Below are 25,460 nucleotides of genomic sequence, written 5' to 3'. Positions count from 1 at the left end.
ACTCGTGTGTCACACTTTTAAACTTGATGTAGCTAAAGGGTTGAAGTGGAATAAGCTATAAATTCGTTTTTTTCCCTTAGCATCCTATATAAATACGGTATTGCTAATATTTGACAGGTAATATTAACTTTAAATTTAAAAGTGAAGATTATGCAACTGAAAACATAGCATACTTAATCAGGATTTAAGCAGCACAAGAGAACGGATTCTCCTGGCATGTTCCTCACCGTCACTGTGAAACTTAGAAGCTGATAAGAAGCCCAACAGCACCTCACTGCGGCCGAGCATCGACGCCGCCCCACCTGCCACTAAAAGCGCCTAAATCAAGTACGGTTGCTATAGCGACCGAGCAACTGAAACCTCTCCGACGCTTTCGACATCAAGCAAAACAAAGCATTTTATTGTGATTTCTTTACTTTAGTACGTCATGGCAGCGCCACAGAAAAAAGCAGAACACTTTATGAAGGTGAAGGACAGCTCAGTCGAGGTAATTTAAAAGGTTCCGCCTCTCGTTTGATAAGATAAATGTGGGACCACGTAAAAAAAGGGGGCCTGCTAAAATTATATTTAAAGTTATGGGCTAGTTTAGCTAACGGTTAACGCTACCTACTTAGCCGACCACTGGCAACACTTAATGTCAAGTTATCTTATAACCTTAATAGGCTTACGTTAACATTATTGTTAAAATTATCTTGAATAATTTGAATTTAAAAAATGAATAAAATGTATTAAGTCTTGGTGAAAACATGTCCCTGTGAGGCAGCTTAATTAGTAAAATAACCTCAACAGGTCAACTAGCATTATAGTTAAAGTGTATTTAAAAACGCTGAATTGGCTGGCGTCTCTAACCATTAACAGTCCGGCAGGTGTTAGTTAACATTAATGAAACTCGATGTCTTCAGACATGTCACCGCCAAACTCTTAACACTTTAAGTATTTACTTTAACGCTATAGTTAAAATAGATGGTAAAAACGTGTTTCTCTGGCAGTTTCATTGTTTCTGCATGCATGCAACTTAGATCTCTGGAGCTGAAGTGACAGATGTAGCTATTTCGATTTTCAAATATTTGCTCAGAGTATTGCTAGATTTACATTAGATAGATTTAGATTTAACAAGTTAATTATTTATTATTGTTGTTGTTGATGATGTGGTTTGTTTTATAGTTTTTTACTGGTTACACAGAGGTCTTGACCTTGCCAAGATGAACCAACTAATTTTCCTATTCTACGGCTTATACGTAAATGCATCAGTAATTTCATAAGAATCCAGTGGTGAACAAAATTATATTTGCCCCCAATTAGTTCATTTATCTTATACAGTGGGCTACTTTATTTAACTGTAAATATCTGTGTACCATTAATGAAAAATCTAATTTTGGATTTTATAAAAATAATGATTTATTGTAAATATTATTCTTAGTGCTTTAAAGTATCTTCTACTGTGTTAAATGGAAAATACTGGTATTACTGTAACATTGTGTGTAAGTTTTTTAGTGAAAGGAGGACAAATTTTGAAGGTTACGGCTGCCAATGATGTTAAGCACTTTAACCATCTAAACTAAAAACCAAAAAATAAAGTCATGGCTGGTTAATTGGCTTTTTATATATACATATCTGTAGCTGATAGGCCTGAAAATGCCTAAAGAAAACATACATACATTTGTGGCGGCCTCAGGCACAGAAACACTGAATCAGTCAGGTTCTAGTCTGAATATAACTTTACTATAAACCTACAAAACACTCCCGTCTTTCATGTTTTAATACAAAAATTTCCCTTGTTTGCAGCACATGAACAGCATTCAGAGCTCCATAGAGAAACTTCTAAGTTTTTCAAAAGAGGATACAACAGAACTAGAGATGCTGCAGTCCAGAATCAATGAGCAGTCAAGTCTGATTGGAATACTGAAACAGAGATCAGATGAGCTGCTTCAGCGATATCAAGCCCTGCAAACAATACATTCAGAGCTAGAGGACAAAGAAACAGACTACCAGGAAAAATTGGATGCTGAAAGACAGAAAGTACAGTTATTAGAGAAGAGATTTATGGATTTAGCTGCCTACAATGAAGGAATTATTGCTTTCAGGAATGAGTACAAAAATCAGAATGCCCAGTTAAAGTTGGAAAACAAAAAACTGCAGGAAGAAAATGACACGCTTTTCTGCCAAAAACTACAAGACAAAGAAGTGATGCTTCAAAAACTAATGCAAGAAGTCAAGCACTTGACAGAGAAAAACACAAAGAAAGAAAAGGAATATCGGTAAGAGTAAAAGTGCAAAACCTTGTAAATTGTAAGGATCTCCTGGTTGCATTGAAAATCCATATTTATTACTTTGTCTTTCTCTATATCAAGCTTCCTTCAGCACTTTCCAGAGTTCTTCTATGGACTAAGGCTGTCTTTTACGTCCAGGTGATCTCATACTGCCTCTATGATGTTCAAGTCTAGACTTTCTGGAGACCCCTCCATGATTGTCAGTGTTTTATTCGTTGTTTTGTTTTCTTCAAATATAATTCAACTGATCATTGTCAAGATAAAAAAAAATTAAAACAATTTGTACTTTTCAGCATTAATAATTTGATATCACCAACAAAGGCAGCATCAATCTTTCATCGGCCATGTGAAACATCGTGGAGGGTCTGTCATCTTCTCATTTACATGATAGTTAAGGCAGCGTCAATCCTTCATCAGCTATGTGAAACTTCATGAAGGGTCTGTCATCTTCCCGTTTACATAATAGTTAACGTTAGCTGACAGTCAGATTACCAAAGAAAGGCGACAGTCACATGGTTACTTAAGTCTATGTAAATGCATTGATGGTTTGGAGCTGGAATTCTGTAATCTTGTCCAAAACAATGTGATCATGAATGCTGAAAATAACATACAGGTTTTCATTCAGTATGCCATTCCCTTTGGAAAGCATCTGATTGGGGGCAGTTATATTCTTAGCATGACAATGATCCCAAGTAGACTGCTAATACATTTAAATTATATTAAAAAAAATAAATAAATGCAGATAAATCATGACTGACAGTCACAGACTGGACTCCATAGAGTCTAGACTTGATATCATAAAGGCAGTGAGGGATCATGTGTACACTGAAAAACCCATTTAACACCCTTAGCCTAAAGATGGATGATCATTTTAACTATACTGACAAGTTGCATCTTTTTAAAGGCTAAAATTAGCTGATTACCAGACAAAACTCCTGGAACAAACAACTCAACAACAATCCAGGGAGGCATCCTTACTTGATCAATTGCATAATGCTCAGCAACAACAAAAAGATGCTGTAGAAATGTGCAAAGGTGGGTGGTCTATATTTCATTATTTTCTCGAAGTGCTACAAAATACAAACACCTGTAAACAAGTGGCCTTTCCATGACCAGAGCTGAAGCTACAGATACAAAATGCTGAAGAGGAGCATGTTTTGAAGGAGGTCAACACTAGTAAAAACATAACAAGGCTTACCAAAGAGAAAAACAAATTTTTGTCTCTGTCTATGGAAAGAGGGACAGTGATACAGGTAATTGAAATATTTTCAGCTCTGCACAACATGAATCAGTTACGTCATGCAATGAACATGCAAATTTGTCTTAAAAACAGGAGAAACAAGAGGAAATCCAACAGTTACAGACAAAACTGGAAGAAGAAAAAAAAGCCAGGGCTGAAGCAGAGCACAGGTAAATTGCAGGTAAACAATGTTTCCATTCTTCTGCTCAGTAAAACAAGTGATGTCCCTAACTGTCCTTAATGTTGCTTCAGGTTTGAACAGGAAGCAGAAGCTGTTAATGCAGATTTAAAAGTCAAGGCTCTTCAATCTGCTGTTGATGAATCCATGACTAAATATAACAAGCTAATAATGGTTTGTTGAAATCTGCAATATTTACAATGCCAGCAACAACAACCCAGATGGATTTAAGAACATGCTCAACATTTGTTCTTAATTATTTTACAGGATTTTGAAGCCTTTAAAGAACACAGTGCCAACCTCCTTAAACAGGAAAGGGAGCTAAATAAGAAGCTTCGATACTTCACAGGCTAAACTTCTGTGTTTTATTAAGTGCAAGTTATGTTGTTTTACAATTGTGATTCTGTTTATAATAAAAGCAAATACACCAAGAATAAACTCATTTTTTACATTTCAAAATTGTTGCGGCAAAACCAGCTAAGAGGCAAAGACAGCTTACAAAATATATTTATGACGAAGTTTATTCAGCAAAAAGAGAAACACAGCAGAGCAGTTTCACTCGAGTGGGTCAGATTGGCAAGGCTTAAAGGTTGTGTTCAGCCTTTAACACTCAGCTCAACAGCAAAGTTCACACAAAAGAACAAAAGGAATGAGTCAATGCAAGTGAACCAAGGAGTATTCATACTCCTTTTTTTAGGTTTTGTCATGTTACATCCGCAAATGTAAAATCATTTAATTGGGATGTTATGTGATAGTCCAACACAATGTGGCACATAATTGTGAACTTAAAGGAAAATGATCAATGGTTTTATCTGAAAAGTATGGCGTGCATTTGTATTCAGCCCCCTTCACTCTGAGATGCCTAACTACAATCCATTGGAACCAATTGCCTTCAGAAGTCACCTACTTAGTAATTGGAGTCCACCTGTGTGTAATATAATCTGTTCTGTGAAGCACTCAGAGGTTTGTCAGAGAACATTAGTGAACAAACAGCATCATTAAGTCAAAGGGACACACCAGACAGGTCAGGGATACAGTTGTAGCGGAGTTTAAATCGGGGTTATTAAAAACACAACTGTGTACCACTTTGTGTTGGTTTATCACATCAAATCACAATAAAATACATTTACATTGTTGTAACGTAACAAATCGTGGAAAATTTCAGGGGTATGAATACATATGCTGTATGTCTATCAGCTTCCTGAGGAAGCGCTGGTCTAACGACAGTGTAGACTGAAAATTATACTGTACAAACGTTTCTCACAAAACTTTAGAACCTTACAGAAAGTTACTTAATGCTCCTCTCAAAGTTTCTGTTTGACATTGTAATCGCCTCTGGGAGAAAGGATCTCCTGGTCCACAGCAGGACAGATACCAAGCTCAGCAAAAGCACATTCATTGAAGTGAGCAAATGTTGTGGCAGAGGCAGGATCAGTTAAGTCATTAGCAGGTACACACAGTGGCCTGTAACACAATGAACATTTGTAGTCTGAATAATGCAGAGTTCCAGGTGTGGACGATTGAAATCTTGAGTTTCTCAATTGTACTAAAGTAACCAAGCCCTTCGTAGTAGTGCTAATTCTTTCCGAGAACGGCAATCAGTTATTATGACAAGCATTTAATAAAATTCTATTGCTGCCAAAAAAAAAAAAAAAAAAAAAACCCACCAACCAATCTTTCCACCCAGGGTCTGAGCAGAGCAGCGACCACAATGTCATGCATCACGCTCACTTTGGTGAACTCAGGGGCTTTAGTATGAATAGCAGCAGCCCTGTAAGATAAGAAGGGTCTATGAAATATAATGAATTGTAAATAAATTACTTCCAAACATCCAAATCATTAAAATAAATACTTTGAATACTGCACGCTTGCGGTTTACAAACATAAACAAATATATATGCATCAGGATCTTCTTGATACTTTCTGTTTCGTACTAAATGATGACCCCTCTCATCAATTGGTTTTCTAATTAAATTTGTGAACCCACTAAAGGTCTGAGGGCCCACAGGTATCCTGAAGACCAGAACCTCTGTGCCATCCACTGTCTGTGCAAATGTCCTGACTGTGTTGTCAACCGGAAAATAAATGCATTTAAATTTAGATAAAAACTGTGTTCATAACATGTACCCAAAAACTATGTTGATGAGCAGTGATCAGTAAGTCTTCAGCATACTCACCAAGATGCAGTGACCTCCTCCAGTTCCTGAGAATGGGAGGCAGGTCTTCATCAAAGTAGACATCCCCACACAACGAAAAAGGCCTGTGCTGCCTGAGAAGCTGGGACATCATAACCCTTGGATGAAAAAAATATACAGAGACACAACAAAGATAATGACACTCAAAGTCAAATTCAAACATATTGGAGAGACTAAACATCGATGTTACGTACACTAAACCTAGAGGTTAGATAGTTGAGCTAAGCATAAACGATATTTTCACGCGTATTTGTGGCCACTGAATTAATCAATCCGACAAAATAAACACACATATTTTATCTCAACGCTCTAATTCGAAGAAAAGTCTGGTCAAATGAATGGAGACACCTCGCCGTGAAGTCTGACGTTACCAAAAAGCCTCGGGACTTATAATGCTTGTGCTTTCTAAATGGATTCACTTACTCGAGCCGCATATTTGCGCTAATTCACGTCCAAAGAGCTGCTCCCGGGCTCACACAGCCGACAGAGCTCCGCTGCAGAGCTGCCCCACAGACCCCGTCCTGGGTGACGAGAAACCAACGGCCTGTCTGCGCAAGTCGGCCTTCACGTCCACTGACTAACAGCAAGAGGGCAGCACACGTTCAACACCTGTTGCTGCAACCCTCACGTTGCAGCACGATATTTAAGAGATGCCTTAAAAAATACTTTGCAACCAATGTGGTAACTAAAACAGCCAGAATATGAATACTAGAATGAGGCCAACTTCTTGATTACACTGTGTGAATATTATTTACTGTATTTTTGCATTTGCAATATGCTACAAGACTCTTCGAATTTTAATGGTCTGTCACTTTTTTGTGAAGATGAAAATTTGAAAAAAGGCACTTGTAATTGCGCCATTTGAAAAGATTTGGACACCCTTCCCTCTTCTTCTACAAGTCTCAAGACTTCACTAAGATATTCTGCTTAATTGACTTGTTGGGACTTGGTGCAGGTCAAGCTTTGTTAGCTGTTGTAGTAACTAAACAACCATAGGCTCATTTAAGGAAATTGGCAGAGATACACACACTTCCAGCCTCATATTTCCATTGTCTGATTACCAGCTAAGAGGAACTGAGAAATCAAGACAACATATAGTACATATGAGTATCAAACTAGATCAAACTGCTCATCAGCTGGACAGAAAGGTTTAACGGGTAGAAGAGTAATAGTATCAGGTATGCAAAGAAATATATGTTATTTTTAAAATGTAATGTGGAGAGTTGTGGAGAGTTGATTTTATTACTGAGTCATTTAGCCCCAGTCACCAAAGATATGTTTGGTTAACAAAAGCAGCATTTGATGCATGGAAAACCCTGACAGACACGACTCTTTCAGCAGCAGAGATAGAGGGAGAATATTCTGGATCCAAATGTCATATAGTGAGTCAAAACACTATGAAAAACAGAAAAACAATGATATCCTAAATCAAGAACATAACATTTTATTAAAATTTAAATAAAGAACATTATCGGAATTCATTGACTTTTTGCTATTGTAGTGCTGTAGAATACAACATGCTTGCAAAAGTAAAGAAATGAATTACATGAAATAAATATTTACTAGAAGTTAAGAATTGAGTATGAGATATTAAAAATAACAATATCCCATAAATACAATATGTATTCCCACAGTATGTAGCTGTACCTCATAGTTACACACTCATTAGTGGGAGAGCTGTAAGCACAGCTCTCACACTATTGAGATCCTTTTCTTTATTAGTGGGAGAGCTGTAAGCACAGCTCTCACACTATTGAGATCCTTTTCTTTATTATTATTATTATTATTATTATTATTATTATTATAGCCCGTTTTTCGGTCGCTATCTAGTCCTAGACGGTTTGTCGTAGAAACTTCGTTCCACTTCCTAAACGTAGGTCCCTTTTAGGACAGCGGTGGTATTACTTTTCTCATTAATAACTTTTATACTTTTTATTATATTTCACTTTTTATGAACTTTTTTTCCCATAGAAAATGAATGGAAGGCACTTAAAATTTCCCTTCAACTTGCCACTTTTCATCTGCCTCTTGTGTCGTCATACTTTGGAGTAGAAACTTCATTTAAAGTTTATACGGGTCTAGTCCCTTTCAACTTTTTCTGGGTGGATCAGCTTCTTTCTATCTTTTATACTTTTTGAATAATCGCAGTTTTAGTTTTAGGCAACTTTTGGAGCTTTTTCAACTTTTCCATTAGTGTGTATTGCGGAATGTTGGAGCAGCTAGAGTGGGTGACATCACACGCACTCTAACTTTTCAGCTTCCACTTTTAGCAACTTTTTTCCTTCTTTTCCTTCTTTCCTTCAGTCAACTTTAATCTTACATAAACAAACTATACATCAGAATGTAGGTATTTTTGTCTTCTTTCAGTAAATGTAACTCTCATAGTGACAGGACTGACGGTTCTTTCTCCAAGTGTCCAGAAGCAGAGAGAGTGCCGTCAAAACTCCCATTGGAGCCCATTATAACAGAGGTTCTTAAATTCTAATCAAATCACAAACGGGGGGCTGTTTTAAAATCGCCACCACGCCTTCATTTTATGGAGTATCTTCAAATAAAGTACATCAGTGTGTTCATTGAAGCCTTTTGTCACTCACAGTTTTTGAATTGTTTCGATAGGACTAATACTTTTTCATATTTTGAGCATTTTGCGAGGCATAGTCTCAGCACTTTTCCAGCCTGCCTTTGCCTTTGGCTCACATGACTCAGCAGGCGGGCAGCGGGCAGCAGTCAGTGTCATGGTAACGGACACAGCTGCATGACGTCATGTAATCAGCCTCAGAGCTGTGTCCACACACTTTACCTGAGTTTTTCTCCCTCAACATACACAGTGGAGACACACACAGACACACACCCTCACAGACAGGAAATACCCTTTCAAAATAAAAGCCTTTCATAATATGTTATCCACTTTTTAGCATTTAAATGCTAAAATGACTTTGTGGTGAAGTTTCCCTACACACACACCCTCACAGATAGGAAACACACTTTCAAAATAAAAGCCTTTCATAATATTTTATCCACTTTTTAGCATTTAAATGCTAAAATGACTTTGTGGTGAAGTTTCCCTACACACACACCCACAGACAGGAAACACACTTTCAAAATAAAAGCCTTTTATCATTCTTATTTTAATTATTTAGCATTTAAATGCTAAAATGAGTTTGTTTTGAAGTCTCCCTACAGTGGACACACAAACTACCACGCAGACACAGACAGGAAACACACTTTCAAATTAAAAGCTCTTTTCAACTTTTTTTTTTTTCAACAGTTTTTCAGCATTAAAATGGTTCCTTCATTTCTAATTAGTTACTTCTAGCTTTTTTCTTTACACTTTAATAGCAACTTTTTTACTTTGCTTCTTTTTTTTGTTTCTTTTAACTTTGGGAATATTTACCTTTTCCTTTGTTTCTTACTACTTCTTTCCACTTTTGTTAATCAAGTTGTTGCTTTTTCACTTCTTCCTTTACACTTTTAATAGCAACTTTTTTACTTTGCTTCTTTCTTTGTTTCTTTTAACTTTGGGAATATTTACCTTTTCCTTTGTTTCTTACTACTTCTTTCCACTTTTGTTAATCAAGTTGTTGCTTTTTCACTTCTTACTTTTTTCTTTACACTTTCAATAGCAACTTTTTACTTTGCTTCTTTTTCTGCTTCTTTACACTTTAAATATCAACTTTTTACTTATTTACTTCCTCCATTGTTACTTTCTACTTTTTTCTTTTCTTAATTCAACTTTTCCTGGGATTTTGGATTTTTTCCTTTTCTTGTCATCTTCTTCTTTCTCTTTTTGTTTGTATTTATCTCTCTTCAGCGTTTGCGGCTTTGAACGTACAAACGCCTCTGCTCTCAGCAGCTTCTGAGCGGTCGGCCTCTACCGGGCGACTTAACAGCTCTCCCACGTAATTTCCTTGGAAATTGCCTTTTCTAGTTACAAGTTTAACATCAGTATGGTGAAGAGCAAACACAATCGGAAATCTAAACAAAAGCATTCAGTCAGTGCTGAATGTACATGGATGGCAACTTGAGTGTGCTGTTATTTTCACAACATTTTTACATTACTGCACAATGAATGGTTGTCATCTATCATAAAGCAAAGGGACAAGGTGAATTTTACCATGCCATCATTTAGTGCTACATTCCTTTGTGTCAGAAAACCTCCTCTAATTACTTCTTGCCCAGAGCTTTGAATTACAAGTCTCCAGAATTCTCCATGAATCCTTAGCCAGTCTGCACAGGACAAGGTCTATCTTTAAACCACACCAGGAGTACGTTAAAAGGTTATCTTTACTAGTGAATGGTCAGATGGTCATCATTTAGATTATGTGAGGTGAAGTACCACCTGAATCCATTTCTGAAAGATATATTACATATATTACTCACCTTCTGAGTGCCACTTTCTTATAATCAACAAATAATTAAAGGAAACATATCCCATAAACTAACAAAAGAGCATTTACTACAGTAGCTGCACATAACTCATAGTTTTGGGTTACTGAGAGGATCTTATTGCTAATAATATGGGGCTGTCTTATATTAACACTCAAAACCTGTACTGTGCTTGTTACTCAACACTACTTCTTCTACTATCTTCTTCCACTGTTTCGTGCACATAAACTACCCTTCTCTAACATGTCTGACCTAACCTGACCACTTTTGATTCATTTAGAAAATGTTTGGACTAACCCTTTTTCCTCAGGCATAGACGTTATAGATATTCCAAAGTCCAGGGCAGAGACCAAAGGTGACCTGGCCTTTGCCACTAGGACCTATTCCACCTGTGGAATTTATGCTTTCATCAATTCAACATTTTATACCAAAGCTTGAAGAACCCTTTAAACCCAAAATCTTTGCTGTGTTGATTAATCTCCTTGTATCCTTATAAACGTAACATAGTTTAGTACAGAAAGTGACAAAAATGTACGATTGACCACATTCTCCAGAATCCTACTCCTCCTAATTTAGCATGACAAAAACAGCTTTAAACCAATCAGCAATTTTTATATTCAACTTACCAAAAAAAACTATATAATCATAGTTTAACCATTCACAGCAAACATTCTAAAGATAAAAAGAAGAATTAAACAGTTAATCAGATTGTATTTACAGGTTTTATCTGTGTTGAAACGTGCAGCTGTGATGTATTTACCAGACATTACTTCTTTTTATAGTTATTAAAACTTTATACATTTAAAATATAAGCAACAGACAATCTACATACAATAATTTGGTAACTATAATACAGTAGTATTGAAATGTTGCTGCCCCATTGGAAAATCGGCAGTTGATTGCACTGCGAATACCATACTAAATTCAGCAAATACACAGAATGCTTCTTTACTGTTGCAAACACATTCAAACCTTCCCCCTGCCCAAGGGCAGAGCACGAGTCTTGGCAAATCTCCATGGGATCTGTCCCATTGCTGCTTTCTTTATAAAGGAGGAGTGAGTGTCCCAGCGTCTTTCACTTTCTCCTCCCCAGTATGATCCTGCTTCGTTTTTCAGGTCTGCATTTTGGGTGACATTCAAAATAGGGTATTGAGACACCTAAAACTGCAGTATTTCCAGGAGGTTGGATTTTTAGTGAGTGTGGAGATAATTGCTTAATTAGTTTGGTAGTCTTAACTGGAGATGACAAATCTATTGATTTGTCAATCTATTGATTTGTCATCAACAATACTGAATATTTCAGTAATTACTTTTTGAGTTGGTGTTGCTACTTTTCTCTGTAGTTGGGACAAGGATGTTCTCCTTCTTTTCATCAGTGCTGCTCATCCCAGCACTGGTGTGTGTCTGGACCCAAGAATTATATGAGGAGAAGAAAACGATCAAGAATTACAGGGTCAGACCTCTGGCTGCAAATATTTATGATGGACAAGGTAAAGAAATGTTTGTCTCTCAATATTCATACTTTTGCTGTAAAAGTGTTTTAAAATGCATTCTTTCCTTGACAGCCTAATGTACTAGGTTGTACTAATTACGTGTGTAAAGACGTTTACATTTACATGTAAAAAACTGCAGGGTTTTTACAGCAAATCAAATGATAACACAGTCTCTGATTTCATCTGTATAAAGAGTAACACTAAAAAGTAACATTTGTTTTATTGGTTCTCTACGCATACAGCTATCCTAGATGGAAACTGTAACTTGGAGCTCTCTTTCCTGTTGGACAGCTCTGAGACTGCTAAGGACAATCATGAGCAAGAGAAGCAATTTGCTATGAACGTGGTGGAAAGATTTCAATGGACTCGGCTGCAGACCGGTCGCAGCTTCAGCTTGCGGGTGGCGGTCCTCCAATACAGCAGCCATGTCATCACAGAACAAACCTTCAGAGACTGGAGAGGAGTGGACAGCTTCAAGAAGCATATAGCTCCCATCACCTACATCGGTCATGGCACTTACACCACCTATGCCATCACCAACATGACCAGGATCTACCTGGAGGAATCCAAACCTGAAAGCATCAAAGTAGCAGTGCTGCTGACAGATGGAGTTTCCCATCCAAGGAACCCTGACATTTTCTCTGCTGTTGCTGATGCCAAGAACCAGGGCATCACATTCTTTATTTTGGGCATCACCCGAGCAGCCAAGGAGCCAACCAATGTAGCTCAGCTCCGTGTACTCGCCAGTTCCCCAACTTCCCACTTCCTCCTCAATTTACAAGATGAAGACATTGTTGAAAAAGTCGTAACTGAGATTGTGAGTATGCTACTTTGTCTTGTCTTTCAATGCCTTTTTGCTCAGAGTTGACACCTTGGACAGGCTCGCTCAGGTACTCGTATATTGGTGAGATGCTGACATTGCATATAGAAAACCAATAAACTAATCTCTGTGGCATCTTTATGGATTTGTGAGTTTGACATCTGCATGTTGTCTAAATATATTTCCAGTACGATTATCTTGTTTTAAAAAAAGCTTCATTTTTATTTTATTACTGCAACACTCATTCACGTCACCTAAATTTAAATACATTTTTAGCTTGATTTGTTACACTCTAACCTCTTTGTCACTATCAATATTATTAAAGAAATTCCGAAGATGCTCTTAATACTGAATTATTCTTTATTGATATAGTCCCTATTGGGTTTTAGTATTTTTTATTTCAGTGGTTTACTATACCTACTGTATGCAGGAAATTAATGTGCTAAATTCCTCATATCTCTGAACAATTAATGAACATGAATGAAAGGGCGAGCAAAATGCAGTTACAGTTTCCGTTCCATTAGATATTTATCAAATCTTTCTTTCTTTCTTTTTTAGACTGGCTTGGCTAATGAAGGAGTGAGTACAACTGCAATTACACAACATTTATACAGTACAAACATTTGACATTAAATAATATGTAGGTGTAATGTGCAGCTTAATAAACATATCTCATTATCTTGAAGTGCCCTCAGGCTGAGAGATGTACTTGTGAGAAAGGAGAGAGGGGAGCCAGCGGGCCTGCTGTAAGTATTTAGCTTCAACCTTTGCAAAATAAACCAAGTAGCAGTTTCCTTTGAATTGTCACATAGGTTGGTGAGAAGGAAGGATTTCTGAAAACTGCTGTCAAAAAAAATATATTAAAACTGGGAGAATTACTTTGTGTCAACAATAGAGCTTGCAAATATCAGTAGAAGTTATCTGATGGCAAGAGAAAGGAACGGACAGGCTAATATTCCCAGTGAAATGTGTTTGATGCAATTTTATGTACTGTGTATCTGCCAGTTAAAGCGCATTTCACATGTAACATGAGGTGTTCACCAGGGAAACTAGAACCACAAAATTTGAAACTCTAATCCATATAAAACTTTGGTCATACATCTCACATCTACTGTTGCATCAGTGAGACAGATACAAGAGTGGGACTGCAATATGTAGCACCAGATCTCACACATTTTCTCTGTGATGCTAGAATAAGATAATCCCCAGTCTCTCTTGATACCCATTCACATATTCAGACCTATCCAAATGTCTCTTCAACTTCCTCCTCTCTTCAGATTATAGCCAGCTCAGCTAATGTCAAGCTTTGCCCTGACCTGGCATATAATCATGTTGCTGACAGACAGCTGCATCATCATCAACCAGGTGCTTTCTCCTCAAAAAGATTCTTCACATTCTTACACTCAGACTAAGAGGCTCTCATAATTGCTCCCGTCAGTCTATGGAGACAAACTAGCGATTTCTGAATGGCAGCTGACATCCGCTGTCCAGGTGTATCTTAAGATCATAATCCCCATCCTGTGGACAAGCCACTTCATGCCCACATATGGTTTCAGACATCCACCCAGTGACCTTTCTCCATCTTCCTGGTTCAGCTCCACAAAGTGAAACATAACTGTACCTGTAAATTTTTACAGGTGCACACAGACTTGAGAATGAAGAATTAAAATGAAATTAATTACGTCTTAACTCACATGTTGTTTCAATTTCCAGGGAAAGAAAGGTCGCCCTGGCGAGGATGGTGCCCCAGGGCTGAAAGGGCACAAGGTGCGTGCTTTGGATGGACTTTTTTTGGCTATGGGCATGTTTCTAGGATTTATATAATACTTTCTGAATACTCCACAAGGTATCCCTTTAGTGAGGCCTGACCTTGGTTATTCTATTTATGCCATTTGTAGTAGAAATAGATAACACTTAAAACTAACCCTGTAGAAAAAGTTCAAATGAGTTCACTTGGCATTAAATAGTGGTGAATTGTAATCTCTAATCTGTATGCTGAGCTCATGGAGATAAACAACACAAATCATTTATTATAAATGATTGCACACTGTATTCAGTTCTAAAAGAATACTGATATGTGCAGTGAGTATTTAGATGCACTCATAAAACAAATACTATGCACCTATTATTACAATGTGTGATTAATATACGATTTAAGCTCATGCTTTGCAGTCTTTTGTCTCTTAAATGCGATTTCTACTAGTGACCAAGTCCATGCCAAGTCAGTTTCTTCAGGTTCGGATTTCTTGTACCTCAGACTCTAATAGTGGTTTAACAAATTTTGGGGTTTCTGTCTATAAACGTGTATGATGGACAGTGTCTAGCTTCAGCCATTATCTTACATTCACGCTAATATTCAACAAACCTTTCTTTAAAATCTAAAATATTTTGCTTTTAGTCAGGCCAATTATATTTTAATTATATAGCACTTTTCACAATAGTAAGCGAAGGTGCTTACATCAACATAACAGCAAATGGAACAATATTGTGAAATCCATAAACTTTAACTTAAATCACATTAAGTTTTACAATTACCTTTGCATCAGGGGGCCCATGCTGTCTGCTCCCCCCAAAAAACATTCCCTTTATGTGCATTATTTCGTTACATATGTTTTTGTGTGAGACACCTTTGTCACCTTGTATCAGCCTTTCAGTGGTGGCAGCTGATCAAATACAGGATGAATTTTAAGGCCTTCCTTTGTTTTTTGAAGTGCTACATATTGTGACACCCATTTGTACTATATTTTTAATCAGCTCATTTATGTCTAAATACAATAGCTTGGATCAATGATGTAATGATTTACTGCATTTGTGTCATATCAGGGTGAAGCAGGATTACCTGGACTCCCTGGACGAGAGGGTGTTGAGGTAAATGAATTCCGACCAAAATAGAGATAAATTCACTCTTGTAACTTCAGATTGTTCACATGTAAAATCAGTTTTATTTGATCTACAGGGAAAAACGGGTTACAAAGGAGAGAAGGTATACAGCTCAGGTTAACACCAATGATATTTTTATTTTCCTGGTCACGTGCAGAAATTGTACAATATTTGTAATTTTACACAGGGCCAGAGGGGTGAGTGTGGCACACCAGGAATCAAAGGCGACAGGGTACGACAGCACTACCAACGCTACACACACTGAATATTATTCTTCTAGCTTGAAAGTTCTTACTCGGTGTGCATTTTGTATTTAATATCATGGTCTTCGTCTTCCCAATGTGATGGGTTTTTTTAGGGTTCTGAGGGTTCAGTTGGACCAAGAGGAATCAGAGGTCCACAGGTATGTAACATGTCTTATCTTAATAATAGGATTAACAGACACAGGAGAACATAATGATGTTTAAATATACATTCAATATGTATACATAATTCTCATGTCAGCCACAAGCCCCTGTACACACATCCATATAGTTCTGGGTGTTTTTTTTTATTAATGGTTGTTTGCTGTTTCTGCCCAGGGTTTACCAGGACCACAAGGAGACACTGGACCCCAGGGCCTCCAGGGAAAGCTGGTCAGACCCTATTAAGCAACTCACTTACCTCCTCTTGCATATCAGCTCTGACCCTTAAAATTTGCTTTTAAAGATTTGTTTCAGAAGGAGGTTGTAGCTTTACCATCCCAGTTTTAACCAAACAGCACAGACGCCTCTTTGTCTGGTAATAGACCCCTGTGTGAGCATTTGACAGTGAGCAAAAGTCCTTTCCATCATAATGGTATTTTCAAGCACAAGGACGAACCATTGGCCGAAAAATCTAACTACAGGTTTTCGGCATGGCATTCGTCCTGTTTCTAAATACAGAGTAGAAGGATCCTACAGCACTGTGGACTTTACTAAAAAGGCCTGCAGTTAGAAACATACATGGGAATTATGTTTACTACAATGTGTGCAAATGACAGTTGTTTGCGTGTTCCCCAAAAAGGCTCCTGTAAGAAAAGTGTTTTTTTCTATTAATGTTTTGGACAATTCCAAAAAATAAAAATAATCTAATTAAAATGTACTCCATAATCCCAAGTGAGTATGATTGTTAGGTCTTTAGGTACTTGTTTAGGTTAAACTAATATGAAAACCAGTTAAATTATACATGAAAGAACAGATTAAATAATTACACTTATTACTTGATAACATATCTATTTTGGTTGAGCTCTATATTTCTTTTTTCTACTTATCTTTAAGTAAAAATAAAACACAAACCTTTATAATTTACTCTACCTGTGTCCTATAGTGTTTAGTCTTACTATGTTTATGATAACAGGGGGAACGTGGCCCACCTGGCCCTCCAGGAATTCAGGGGGAAGTTGGTATTGGACTTCCTGGACCAAAAGTAAGTCATGTTAGGATATCTACTAAACACTTTACCATTAATTGGGATTACCTTTGGTTGTTTAATTGGTATCTATATTTCGTTTGGCAAGGGTGACATTGGGTTCCAGGGCAGACCAGGTCCTCCTGGTCCTCCAGGAATGGGTGAACCTGGAGTTCCTGTAAGTCAAGAAGAAACAGAGTCTGAAACTGTGATGTCTTCAGCTCAACATTTGAAAAATGTGTACTTTGTGTAAATGTATATATGTCTACTTCGATGTGGCACTGTTTATGCGACAAGTAGCACATTCTGACTTTCTTTACAGGGCCCTCAAGGACCACAAGGTGTTCAAGGAGAAAAAGGACCGCAAGGTGAAGGGTTTCCTGGACCAAAGGTATTAGTTTAGGTCTATTTAGAGAAAAGCAGAACTAAAACATGAAAATTAAACTCTGAACACCTTAACAGGTTTGTTTCTGATAAATAGACAATTGCTTATTAGTTTATCATCACTTAATTCCTAAATACTTCAAAATATTCATACATGTGCAATGGGTACAGTAAATTGTCTTGCTTTCCTTGTGCAATGTTAATATTGAAAAGGGTTTTGCAGCCTCAAGTCTAAACATTTTATAAAGAAAGCAAAGACCCCACTACCTCCTGCATTAATCACTTTGTCAAGGTGTTATTCAGCACTTAACCCAGAAAGCTCCTCAGTAGCTAACGGCTTGGGTCTAAATACATGTAACTGCATAAATTTTATGCACAGTGCAGCTACAAAAATGATTAAGACCCAAAATATGCCAAATATTAATTATATGTGTCAGTAAATATCTGAAGAACTAAAACATGCTGCATTTTGACACTTTATATAGCTGATGTGTCATAGCTTCATGAACAAGACGGGATGTGTGGGACCATATTTGTGTAGCTGTTGAGAATTTTAAAGAATCTAACACACTTTTATTTATATAGGAAACTCTTGGGATTTACTGACATTTTCTCTAGCAAATCACACAAGCATCTGTTTGACACATGCCAGATTCTTTGGAATAAGTTTTATTTTCTGCTAATGTCTTCCTTTTCTAAAAGGGAATTTGTGAGCGACCAAACCCTCTCTTCTCCGCTCACACAGATAAAGTTACTATTATTAGGTCTGAATGTCTGCATTTTATTCTAATCATTACCCTTTTCACTTCATAATTTATATGTTGAAGTAAATGCTAGTATCTGAACCATCATTCACTGGGCATTGGATCATCTTTTATCAGCCACAATAGGGTAACAGGAGCCAACTTGCTCTTCCTCCATCTCCTCTCTACTAAGAACAATGTAGATTTGGATGTGAACTAATCTAAAGTTTCTATGATGTAACTGATTGAGATGACCTGATTTTATTTCACAGGGGGATCGGGGATTCCCAGGGCTGAGGGGACTAAGGGGACAGCAGGGTGCAGGAATCAAAGGAGAAAGGGTATATTATGAATTTGTATTCAAAGGCACAAATGTGCAAAGGCACAAATAAAATCTGTATAAGGGCTCGAATGTCCTATAGATACAATTATAAAATAGTTTCTTGGAAAACAAGACTAAGTGAGACAATGATCAGCAGTGTAGCCTTAAAATATACATTTAAATAACATGGAAACATTCAAAGTTAAAGGTAATATCACTATGTACTATGGGTAATGCTTGACTGGAAATGTATTTCTATAATGACCTAATGATTTTGTTTGACTCGCAGGGTGAAATGGGGCCTCCAGGACTTCCAGGGCCAATTGGGCTGACAGGAGTGGGTATACAGGGAGAAAAGGTTAGCATATCCAAATGTTCTAGTATTCATTTGTTGTGCCTCTCCATTCTCTTACACACAAAAATGCAATAGTAGCACTTCTGGTATTTATTTCTCTTTAATCTTTATTGCACAGGGAATCGAAGGTCCAAGGGGTCCATCAGGTCCCAGAGGAATTCCAGGGGAAGGTTTACCTGGACCCAAGGTTTGTTTGAAATGTAAATATTATTTCTTGTTTGTTCAGAGGGACCTGAAACAATGACATAACGTTATTTGTATTTGTAGGGCGACCAAGGTTTACCAGGAGAGCAGGGAGCTCCGGGAGAGGGAGGCATTGGTGAACCAGGTCCAAAGGTCAGACATTTTACCTAAATAAAACATAATTGTTTATGGTCAAGGTACTAAATTCATCATTTTCTGTTTCAGGGAGAGCCTGGAGCAGCTGGAATAGCTGGTGTACCTGGTCTCCCTGGAGAGGATGGAGCTCCAGGCCAGAAGGTGCAGTACCTGTAGGAAACCTATACTCTGTCACTACCTGTAGGAAACCAGCTGTATCTGGCCCCTGCCTCATCTTACATTTTCTACTGCCTTACAATTACAATAACTACATGCAATGTCTCAATAAGTCTTATCTACTATTCTTCTCTTAGGGTGAACCTGGTTTACCTGGTTTAAGAGGTCCTGAAGGAGCACAAGGAATTGGCATTCAAGGGGAGAAGGTATGGTTTAAATTATACTGCATATCTGAACACAGCTTATATTTTATAAAACAACAAATGTTAATGTGATTATGTATGGCTCTACTTCCTCCCAGGGTGACCAGGGACTCAGGGGCATCCGTGGGTTACATGGGCCTCCAGGAATTGCGGGACCCTCTGGACCTAAAGTAAGATTTGTATGAGAATTTTGTTGTGGTGTGATCTTCTTCTTTGATGAAGTAGAATGAGCTCTTGTCCCCAACCTTTTTCTATTTATGCTAAAATGAATAGTTTACGTTTGAAATTTCTTGTCACTATAAAAAAAAACTTGGATAGAGAAATAAAACAAGCCCAGTAGAAATTGTTGGTAGCACAGATATTTGCTAAATACGGACATGGATGTGATGCTTTTTTAAAATCATATCTGGCAGGGTGAACGTGGTATACCAGGGCAGCAGGGCATGCCAGGGCTGCCAGGACGGTCTATATCAGGTCCGAAGGTAAAAAATAAAAACTCATTAAACCGTCTCTTAAGTTTGATGAATAAACCATCATCGCTGTAACTTTATTGTCTTGTCTCTAGGGAGATCAAGGTCCTTCCGGTCCTCCAGGCCCTATTGGGGAAACAGGCCTCGGATTACCAGGCCCAAAGGTAAACACTATGCTTTTCAAAACCTAGAAACCATACTTACAATGACTGCATCGGCCTGGTGGTCTTCATCACAGAATTTTGTTTAAATAGGGTGATCATGGTCATCCAGGTTTACCAGGACCATCTGGTCCAAAAGGCGAAGGCATTCCTGGCCCTACAGTTTGTATCACCAGCACAGAAGTTTCAAATTTTAAAGTTTTGTGCATGTGCAGACAGTTATGGTCTAATCTAAATTATGTATTTTTTAGGGACCTCCAGGCATTCCGGGCTTACCCGGTGAGCCAGGCCCAGAGGGAATAGGAGTTCCTGGTCCAAAGGTTTGTGTCCATAAATGTTTTGATTGTTTGTCCGTTTGTTTGTGTGGGAATGTAGGTGTGCATAGATTCATGTTCAGAGTCCTTTATATAATATGTACCATGTCTGCTCCAGGGTGACATTGGCTTTAGAGGATTGCCAGGTTTGCCTGGAACAGCTGGTGAGGGCATACAAGGACCACCAGTAAGACACATTAATCTAATGATCTAATTATAATTTATATTAAAATGAGATACGTATTAACACTATGTTGAAGAGTTTGTAATACTTTATGATTTATTATATGCAAGTTTTTAAGTTGTTTGTTTTCTTTTCTAAGCTAATAGTCTCATTACTTTTCTTTTAAGGGTAATGTTGGCAGGCCAGGACCCCCTGGTCCAACTGGACCTCCGGGAGAAGGTATTCAAGGACCAAAGGTAAATCATATCCCAGTTTTTGGTAAGAGCTGCATTTCAAGCACTTCACCAACCTCTTAAAGTTGGGATTTATTTACTCTTGTACTTTCTACAGCAAGTAAGAGCAAAGCACTATGATGCAATTAGTTGGTCATGATGTTACATAATAGCTGCTACAAAGTAGCTGCAGGACAAATTATTTTCAAGAATTATGGTGTATTTTCCCCTGCATGATTAAAGACATTTAGTCAAATTTTAGGGTGAACCAGGACCTCAAGGTATGACTGGCCCTAGAGGGCCACAAGGAGATGGTTTTCCTGGTGCTAAGGTGAGGCATTTAAATGTAGCTATCAAAATTTTGTTGAAATGTGATTGTAACCGGTCTCTCAATGATCACATATTGTTCCTTTGTTACAGGGTGATCGTGGATTGCAAGGGGAAAGGGGTATGAAAGGTACAAAAGGAGATATGGGAGATCCTGGAGTCCCTGGTGAAGCAGTAAGTAAAACAGATATTGTTCAGTGTGTCTCTCATCAGTAATAAAACTGTCAATATCAAGTTTCAATGAAGCTACTCTATGTACTGTGTTAGCAGAACAGATGTTTCATCTTTTACAATCATGTAATACCTGCACATTTAATGCTTGTCTACACAGGATTGCATTTGCTGGTAAAATGTGCTGAGAGGCAAATTGAGCAAATTAAGACACAAGTCTCTCCTAGGCTCTATACTTGTGTTGTACTGTATAAGATTGACCCTGAAAAAACACAGAAGAAATAGTGTTATTGTTTCTAACATTTCTCAGGCAAAGCCAGGAGCAAAAGGAGAACCAGGCCTCACAGTAAGTTCATTAATCCAACAAATGACTGATCATTCAAATTATACTAATACTACATTAGTTATACTAATGTTAATATTCCATGTTTTTCAGAGAGAAGACATTATTAAGCTGATCAAAGAAATCTGTGGTAAGTCCACATGGAGTATAATCAACAGGTCCACCAAATTTGGACATTGGATGGACTGCCATGACATTTGTTTCAGAGGATTAGCTCCAGAGTCGAAATCCTACCAACCATGAAGTTACTTCTGTCAACACGAATAGGTCAAAGTTTCAATTTGTCCAGTACTCTGATTAGTGAACAATTACCTGCACAAATATTAAATACATTCAGTAGCCTGAATGTACAAAAATACCAGTAGCTTTGGATGTATTTAACTAACAGTAATAACGTAATGTCAGCACCTTGACTAGCACATTTAAGAATTTTTCACATTTTTAACTGTGAACATATAAAAATGGTTATATTAGCACTGGCCTCAATGCAACCCTGTGAATGAGAAATGTTGGTGTGACTGGGGGTACTACCTAAAACTACCATTAGAGTACTGGAGGCATCAGGATCACAGGTATCGACTAATAAATGTTGTATACAAATGCTAAAATGTATGTACTATTGTTTTTAGGATGTGGAATCAAATGCAAAGAAACACCGATGGAACTTGTGTTTGTCATTGACAGCTCAGAAAGTGTCGGACCTGAGAACTTTGAAATCATTAAAGACTTTGTCACCAGGTTGGTGGACCGGACCACAGTTGGACACAACGCCACCAGAATCGGACTGGTCCTCTACAGTCTGGAGGTTCATTTGGAGTTCCACTTGGCTCGCTACGTGAGCAAAGAGGAAGTCAAGCAGGCAATCAGAAAAATGCTTTATATGGGGGAGGGCACCAACACTGGCACTGCCATTAGAAAGGCAACTCAGGAGGCTTTCTACAGCGCTCGACCTGGAGTCAGAAAAGTGGCCATCGTTATTACTGATGGCCAGACGGACAAACGAGAGCCTGTGAAACTTGACATCGCAGTGCGGGAGGCCCATGCTGCAAATATTGAGATGTACGCCCTTGGGATAGTCAACTCTTCTGATCCTACACAAGCTGAGTTCCTGCTAGAACTCAACCTCATAGCCTCTGACCCTGACAGTGAACACATGTTCCTTATTGATGACTTCAATACGTTACCAGGTGATAATCATTGTCTATTGTTGTAATGCCATGCCTTTAATATTGTTTTTACTGAAATATATAGCTAAAATAGATTTCACCACATAGTTAGGAGAAAGTCTTAAATAATAACAGATTTCTTATTTTCTTTTTTCAGCATTGGAGTCTAAACTCGTCAACCAGTTCTGTGAAGATGAAAATGGTGCCCTTATTTACAACCACATTACAAATGGACACTGGAACAGCAACAATGGGCAGGGTCGTGGTATAAATGGAAACAGCAGATATGGAGAGAATGCTAATGGATATAATAGCTTTGGCAAAAATGCTTATGGTTATGGAAACAATATAAATGGCTACAATTACCAAGAGGAGAAAAATCTGAACAAAAATGAGATTCTCCCCAACAGCCAAAGCCGAGGAGAGACTTTCAAGCTGCCAATCAGTGCTGATTCCCTCCATGTTCAGGTTTTTGCTAAAAATGTTCCAGTATTCTTTGTTTTCTATAATGATATTTCAGATTTCTTCAGCACACTGACAAATGTTTGTGTTGCTTTCTTTCTCTAGGTGGTGAAAGATGAAGATGGTGAAGATTTAGACTTAAGAGCCCGGGGGCAGGGCAGTGTCAATACAGTGTCTGTAGATACCAAAACAACATTTTTATTGCCTGTGAGACAAAGCTCTGTGTCCATTGAGGCAGTCCTATCATCTTCAACATCCTCACCTGATACACCTTCATCAAAACAGGCCTCTGTTTCATCCTTAAACTCCAATCAATTCAAGACAGCACTAGGTCCTGTTCTGCCTGAAGGTGAGTTTTTCCATACGTATCAATAGACTAGTTTGGTTTATTTTTCTGTTTTAGCACAAACCACAATTTCCATATTTTTTTCCATAATTCCATGTGAATTGCAAAAGTGATTATATTTAGTTTTCATTTTGTCTGCTTTGCGTATACTTATTATTTTTTCAATTTTCCAATGGAAACTGACTTTATACAAAAAACCTGCTTGACATTACCGCAGTAGACAATTTATCAGGTAAGACTGCAGCGAAAACCAGTGTTGTTTAATACCAGTTTTGCAATAAACCCTGCTATCACAAAGATAAGAAAATGTTCATGTCATGTTAAAACTGTTTTAGGGAGGTGTGGAGCCAACTGGCAACAGGTTTTAATGCTGTCTTGAATTCTATTTGATCATACAAAGTGTTTTTTTTCTTTTCCTGATTGATAACCTGTAAATGAGTTTAACACATTCAATTTAATGTTTAAAAGTACCACACATAGCAGCCTTTAACCACACAGTAAAATCAACATCTGTAAAGATGAGTTATCATCTATGTGAAGGTTGGATATACTGTTGTTTTACACTACATTGCTTTTGCCTACAAGTGTAAACTGTTGTAGTATTGTTTTTTTTGTTTTTTTTGTTTGTTTGTTTTTTGTCCTTTCGGCTTTTCCAAAGTTCGCCAAAGCGGATTATTGTCCGCATGTTCATTTCGCACAGTTTTTACGCCGGATGCCCTTCCTCCCCAATTTCTACCAAGCTTGGACCGGCACTGCACAGCTGGGGATGGGAACGGGCTGTTAGGTGTTTAGTGACAGAGACACTTCTACATATAGCTGGGACCGGGGATCAAACCACTGGCCCTGCGGTCCATGGATGACTGCCTTTACCAACTGAGCTACAGCTGTAGTATTGCATACTGTAGTATAATTAGAAACCCACAGCTATTCTTACTGTGTACATAAATAATATTTGGAAAATGTGCATCTCACCCACCATTTCTCCTTTAGAGACCCCTCATCTTGATCCACGGTGCAGCCTCACCCTGGACCAAGGCACTTGCAGAGACTATATCATCCGCTGGTACTATGATAGACAGGCCAACTCTTGTGCACAGTTTTGGTACGGAGGCTGTGGTGGAAACGACAACCGTTACATAACAGAAGATGAATGCAGGAAGACTTGTGTTCGATTCAGAGCAGGTAACGTTTTTACTGTCTTTACTTGTTTTCACAGGAAATATACAATACCTTTGTTCACTGTTCACTGATTCTTTATATATTCTTTCTTGTTCCCAGCTGCATAAAAGGAGAGGAAGCCAGTAGAAAGTGAACATTTCTGCTCTACAGTCTGCTGACATTATTGTAATGTGATCTCTCACCTGTCACACTTTCATAACATGTCATGCACTGTAACATTTTGATGGAAAAGTAACATGCTGACATTTTTTACTACTATAAAAAAATATATATTTGGCCTTAATAGACATGGGGAAAAAAATCATTCAATCAGGGATTGGCTGCATTGGCACTTCTAAGGATTTATTACAATTTAATGAATCTATCTGTCCTTATGCTTCTTTGAGCCATGTGCTTCACACATACTGAATACATTTCCCACTAGGCAGCAATAGTTGTTTGTCTACATTGGGTTGGTATAATTTGATAAAAGATACATTTATATTTATCATTCATGTCATACCTGATAGTTTTAATTGAGGGCCTTGCCTGTGTAGGTACTGTTTCCAGAGGTCTGCTGAAAATGTTCATTCAAGTGATGAAGGTTAAGGCTTTCTGCATCTATTAAAGGCCTATCGATTTGTGCAGTATGCATAACTGTAATGTATATCTGAATAATTCTTTTGTTTTTACTAATAAAATAAACAATAATTCTAGTTTCCTACTTGTAGAGTTTATTAAGCAAAATACCAGT

General features: G+C 37.7%; 2 protein-coding genes and 1 long non-coding RNA gene across 3 annotated transcripts; 2 read left to right on the top strand and 1 right to left on the bottom strand.

Moving 5' to 3' along the window:
- The first annotated feature begins 346 nt into the window (after window positions 1–346).
- On the top strand, window positions 347–4,848 carry zgc:172182 (coiled-coil domain-containing protein 89). Its single transcript, XM_067517412.1, has 7 exons — window positions 347–487; window positions 1,786–2,258; window positions 3,175–3,305; window positions 3,387–3,523; window positions 3,604–3,680; window positions 3,763–3,862; window positions 3,956–4,848. Exons 1-7 carry the CDS (start codon window positions 428–430, stop codon window positions 4,040–4,042), a joined length of 1,065 nt encoding a protein of 354 aa, XP_067373513.1. The 5' UTR covers window positions 347–427; the 3' UTR covers window positions 4,043–4,848.
- A 6,531-nt stretch (window positions 4,849–11,379) lies between these two features.
- Window positions 11,380–24,964, top strand: col28a2a (collagen, type XXVIII, alpha 2a). The gene is made up of 35 exons (XM_067517370.1): window positions 11,380–11,759; window positions 12,005–12,579; window positions 13,141–13,161; window positions 13,269–13,328; window positions 14,296–14,349; window positions 15,406–15,450; window positions 15,539–15,565; window positions 15,650–15,694; window positions 15,821–15,865; window positions 16,044–16,097; window positions 16,840–16,908; window positions 17,000–17,068; window positions 17,213–17,281; window positions 18,290–18,358; window positions 18,629–18,697; window positions 18,813–18,881; window positions 18,962–19,030; window positions 19,103–19,174; window positions 19,327–19,395; window positions 19,491–19,562; window positions 19,806–19,874; window positions 19,958–20,026; window positions 20,117–20,185; window positions 20,275–20,343; window positions 20,456–20,524; window positions 20,689–20,757; window positions 20,996–21,064; window positions 21,154–21,234; window positions 21,542–21,577; window positions 21,668–21,704; window positions 22,204–22,761; window positions 22,898–23,208; window positions 23,308–23,551; window positions 24,539–24,730; window positions 24,827–24,964. Exons 1-35 carry the CDS (start codon window positions 11,624–11,626, stop codon window positions 24,832–24,834), a joined length of 3,708 nt encoding a protein of 1,235 aa, XP_067373471.1. The 5' UTR covers window positions 11,380–11,623; the 3' UTR covers window positions 24,835–24,964.
- LOC137133596 (uncharacterized) lies at window positions 15,919–24,830 on the bottom strand. Its single transcript, XR_010915259.1, has 4 exons — window positions 24,779–24,830; window positions 24,525–24,659; window positions 16,960–17,066; window positions 15,919–16,510 (listed from the first exon to the last, which is right to left on the bottom strand). It is a non-coding gene; the product is annotated as an uncharacterized lncRNA (long non-coding RNA).
- Window positions 24,965–25,460: the final 496 nt, after the last annotated feature.

Source organism: Channa argus, chromosome 9, assembly GCF_033026475.1.
Source record: "Channa argus isolate prfri chromosome 9, Channa argus male v1.0, whole genome shotgun sequence".
Classification (NCBI taxonomy): Eukaryota; Metazoa; Chordata; class Actinopteri; order Anabantiformes; family Channidae; genus Channa; species Channa argus.
The sequence above is the reverse complement of the archived record's forward strand: the minus strand, read 5'-3'. Positions and strand labels throughout refer to the sequence as shown.

What these genes read in the sequence shown, in the direction of transcription:
- zgc:172182 (XM_067517412.1), top strand. Translation starts at nt 428, where the DNA reads ATGGCAGCGCCACAGAAAAAAGCAGAACACTTTATGAAGGTGAAGGAC. An exon ending in TGAAGGACAGCTCAGTCGAG is followed by an intron (nt 488 to 1,785) that starts GTAATTTAAAAG and finishes CCTTGTTTGCAG; the next exon opens with CACATGAACAGCATTCAGAG. An exon ending in AAAGAGGGACAGTGATACAG is followed by an intron (nt 3,524 to 3,603) that starts GTAATTGAAATA and finishes TCTTAAAAACAG; the next exon opens with GAGAAACAAGAGGAAATCCA.
- col28a2a (XM_067517370.1), top strand. Translation starts at nt 11,624, where the DNA reads ATGTTCTCCTTCTTTTCATCAGTGCTGCTCATCCCAGCACTGGTGTGT. An exon ending in AAAAAGTCGTAACTGAGATT is followed by an intron (nt 12,580 to 13,140) that starts GTGAGTATGCTA and finishes TTTCTTTTTTAG; the next exon opens with ACTGGCTTGGCTAATGAAGG. An exon ending in CTGGACGAGAGGGTGTTGAG is followed by an intron (nt 15,451 to 15,538) that starts GTAAATGAATTC and finishes TTTGATCTACAG; the next exon opens with GGAAAAACGGGTTACAAAGG.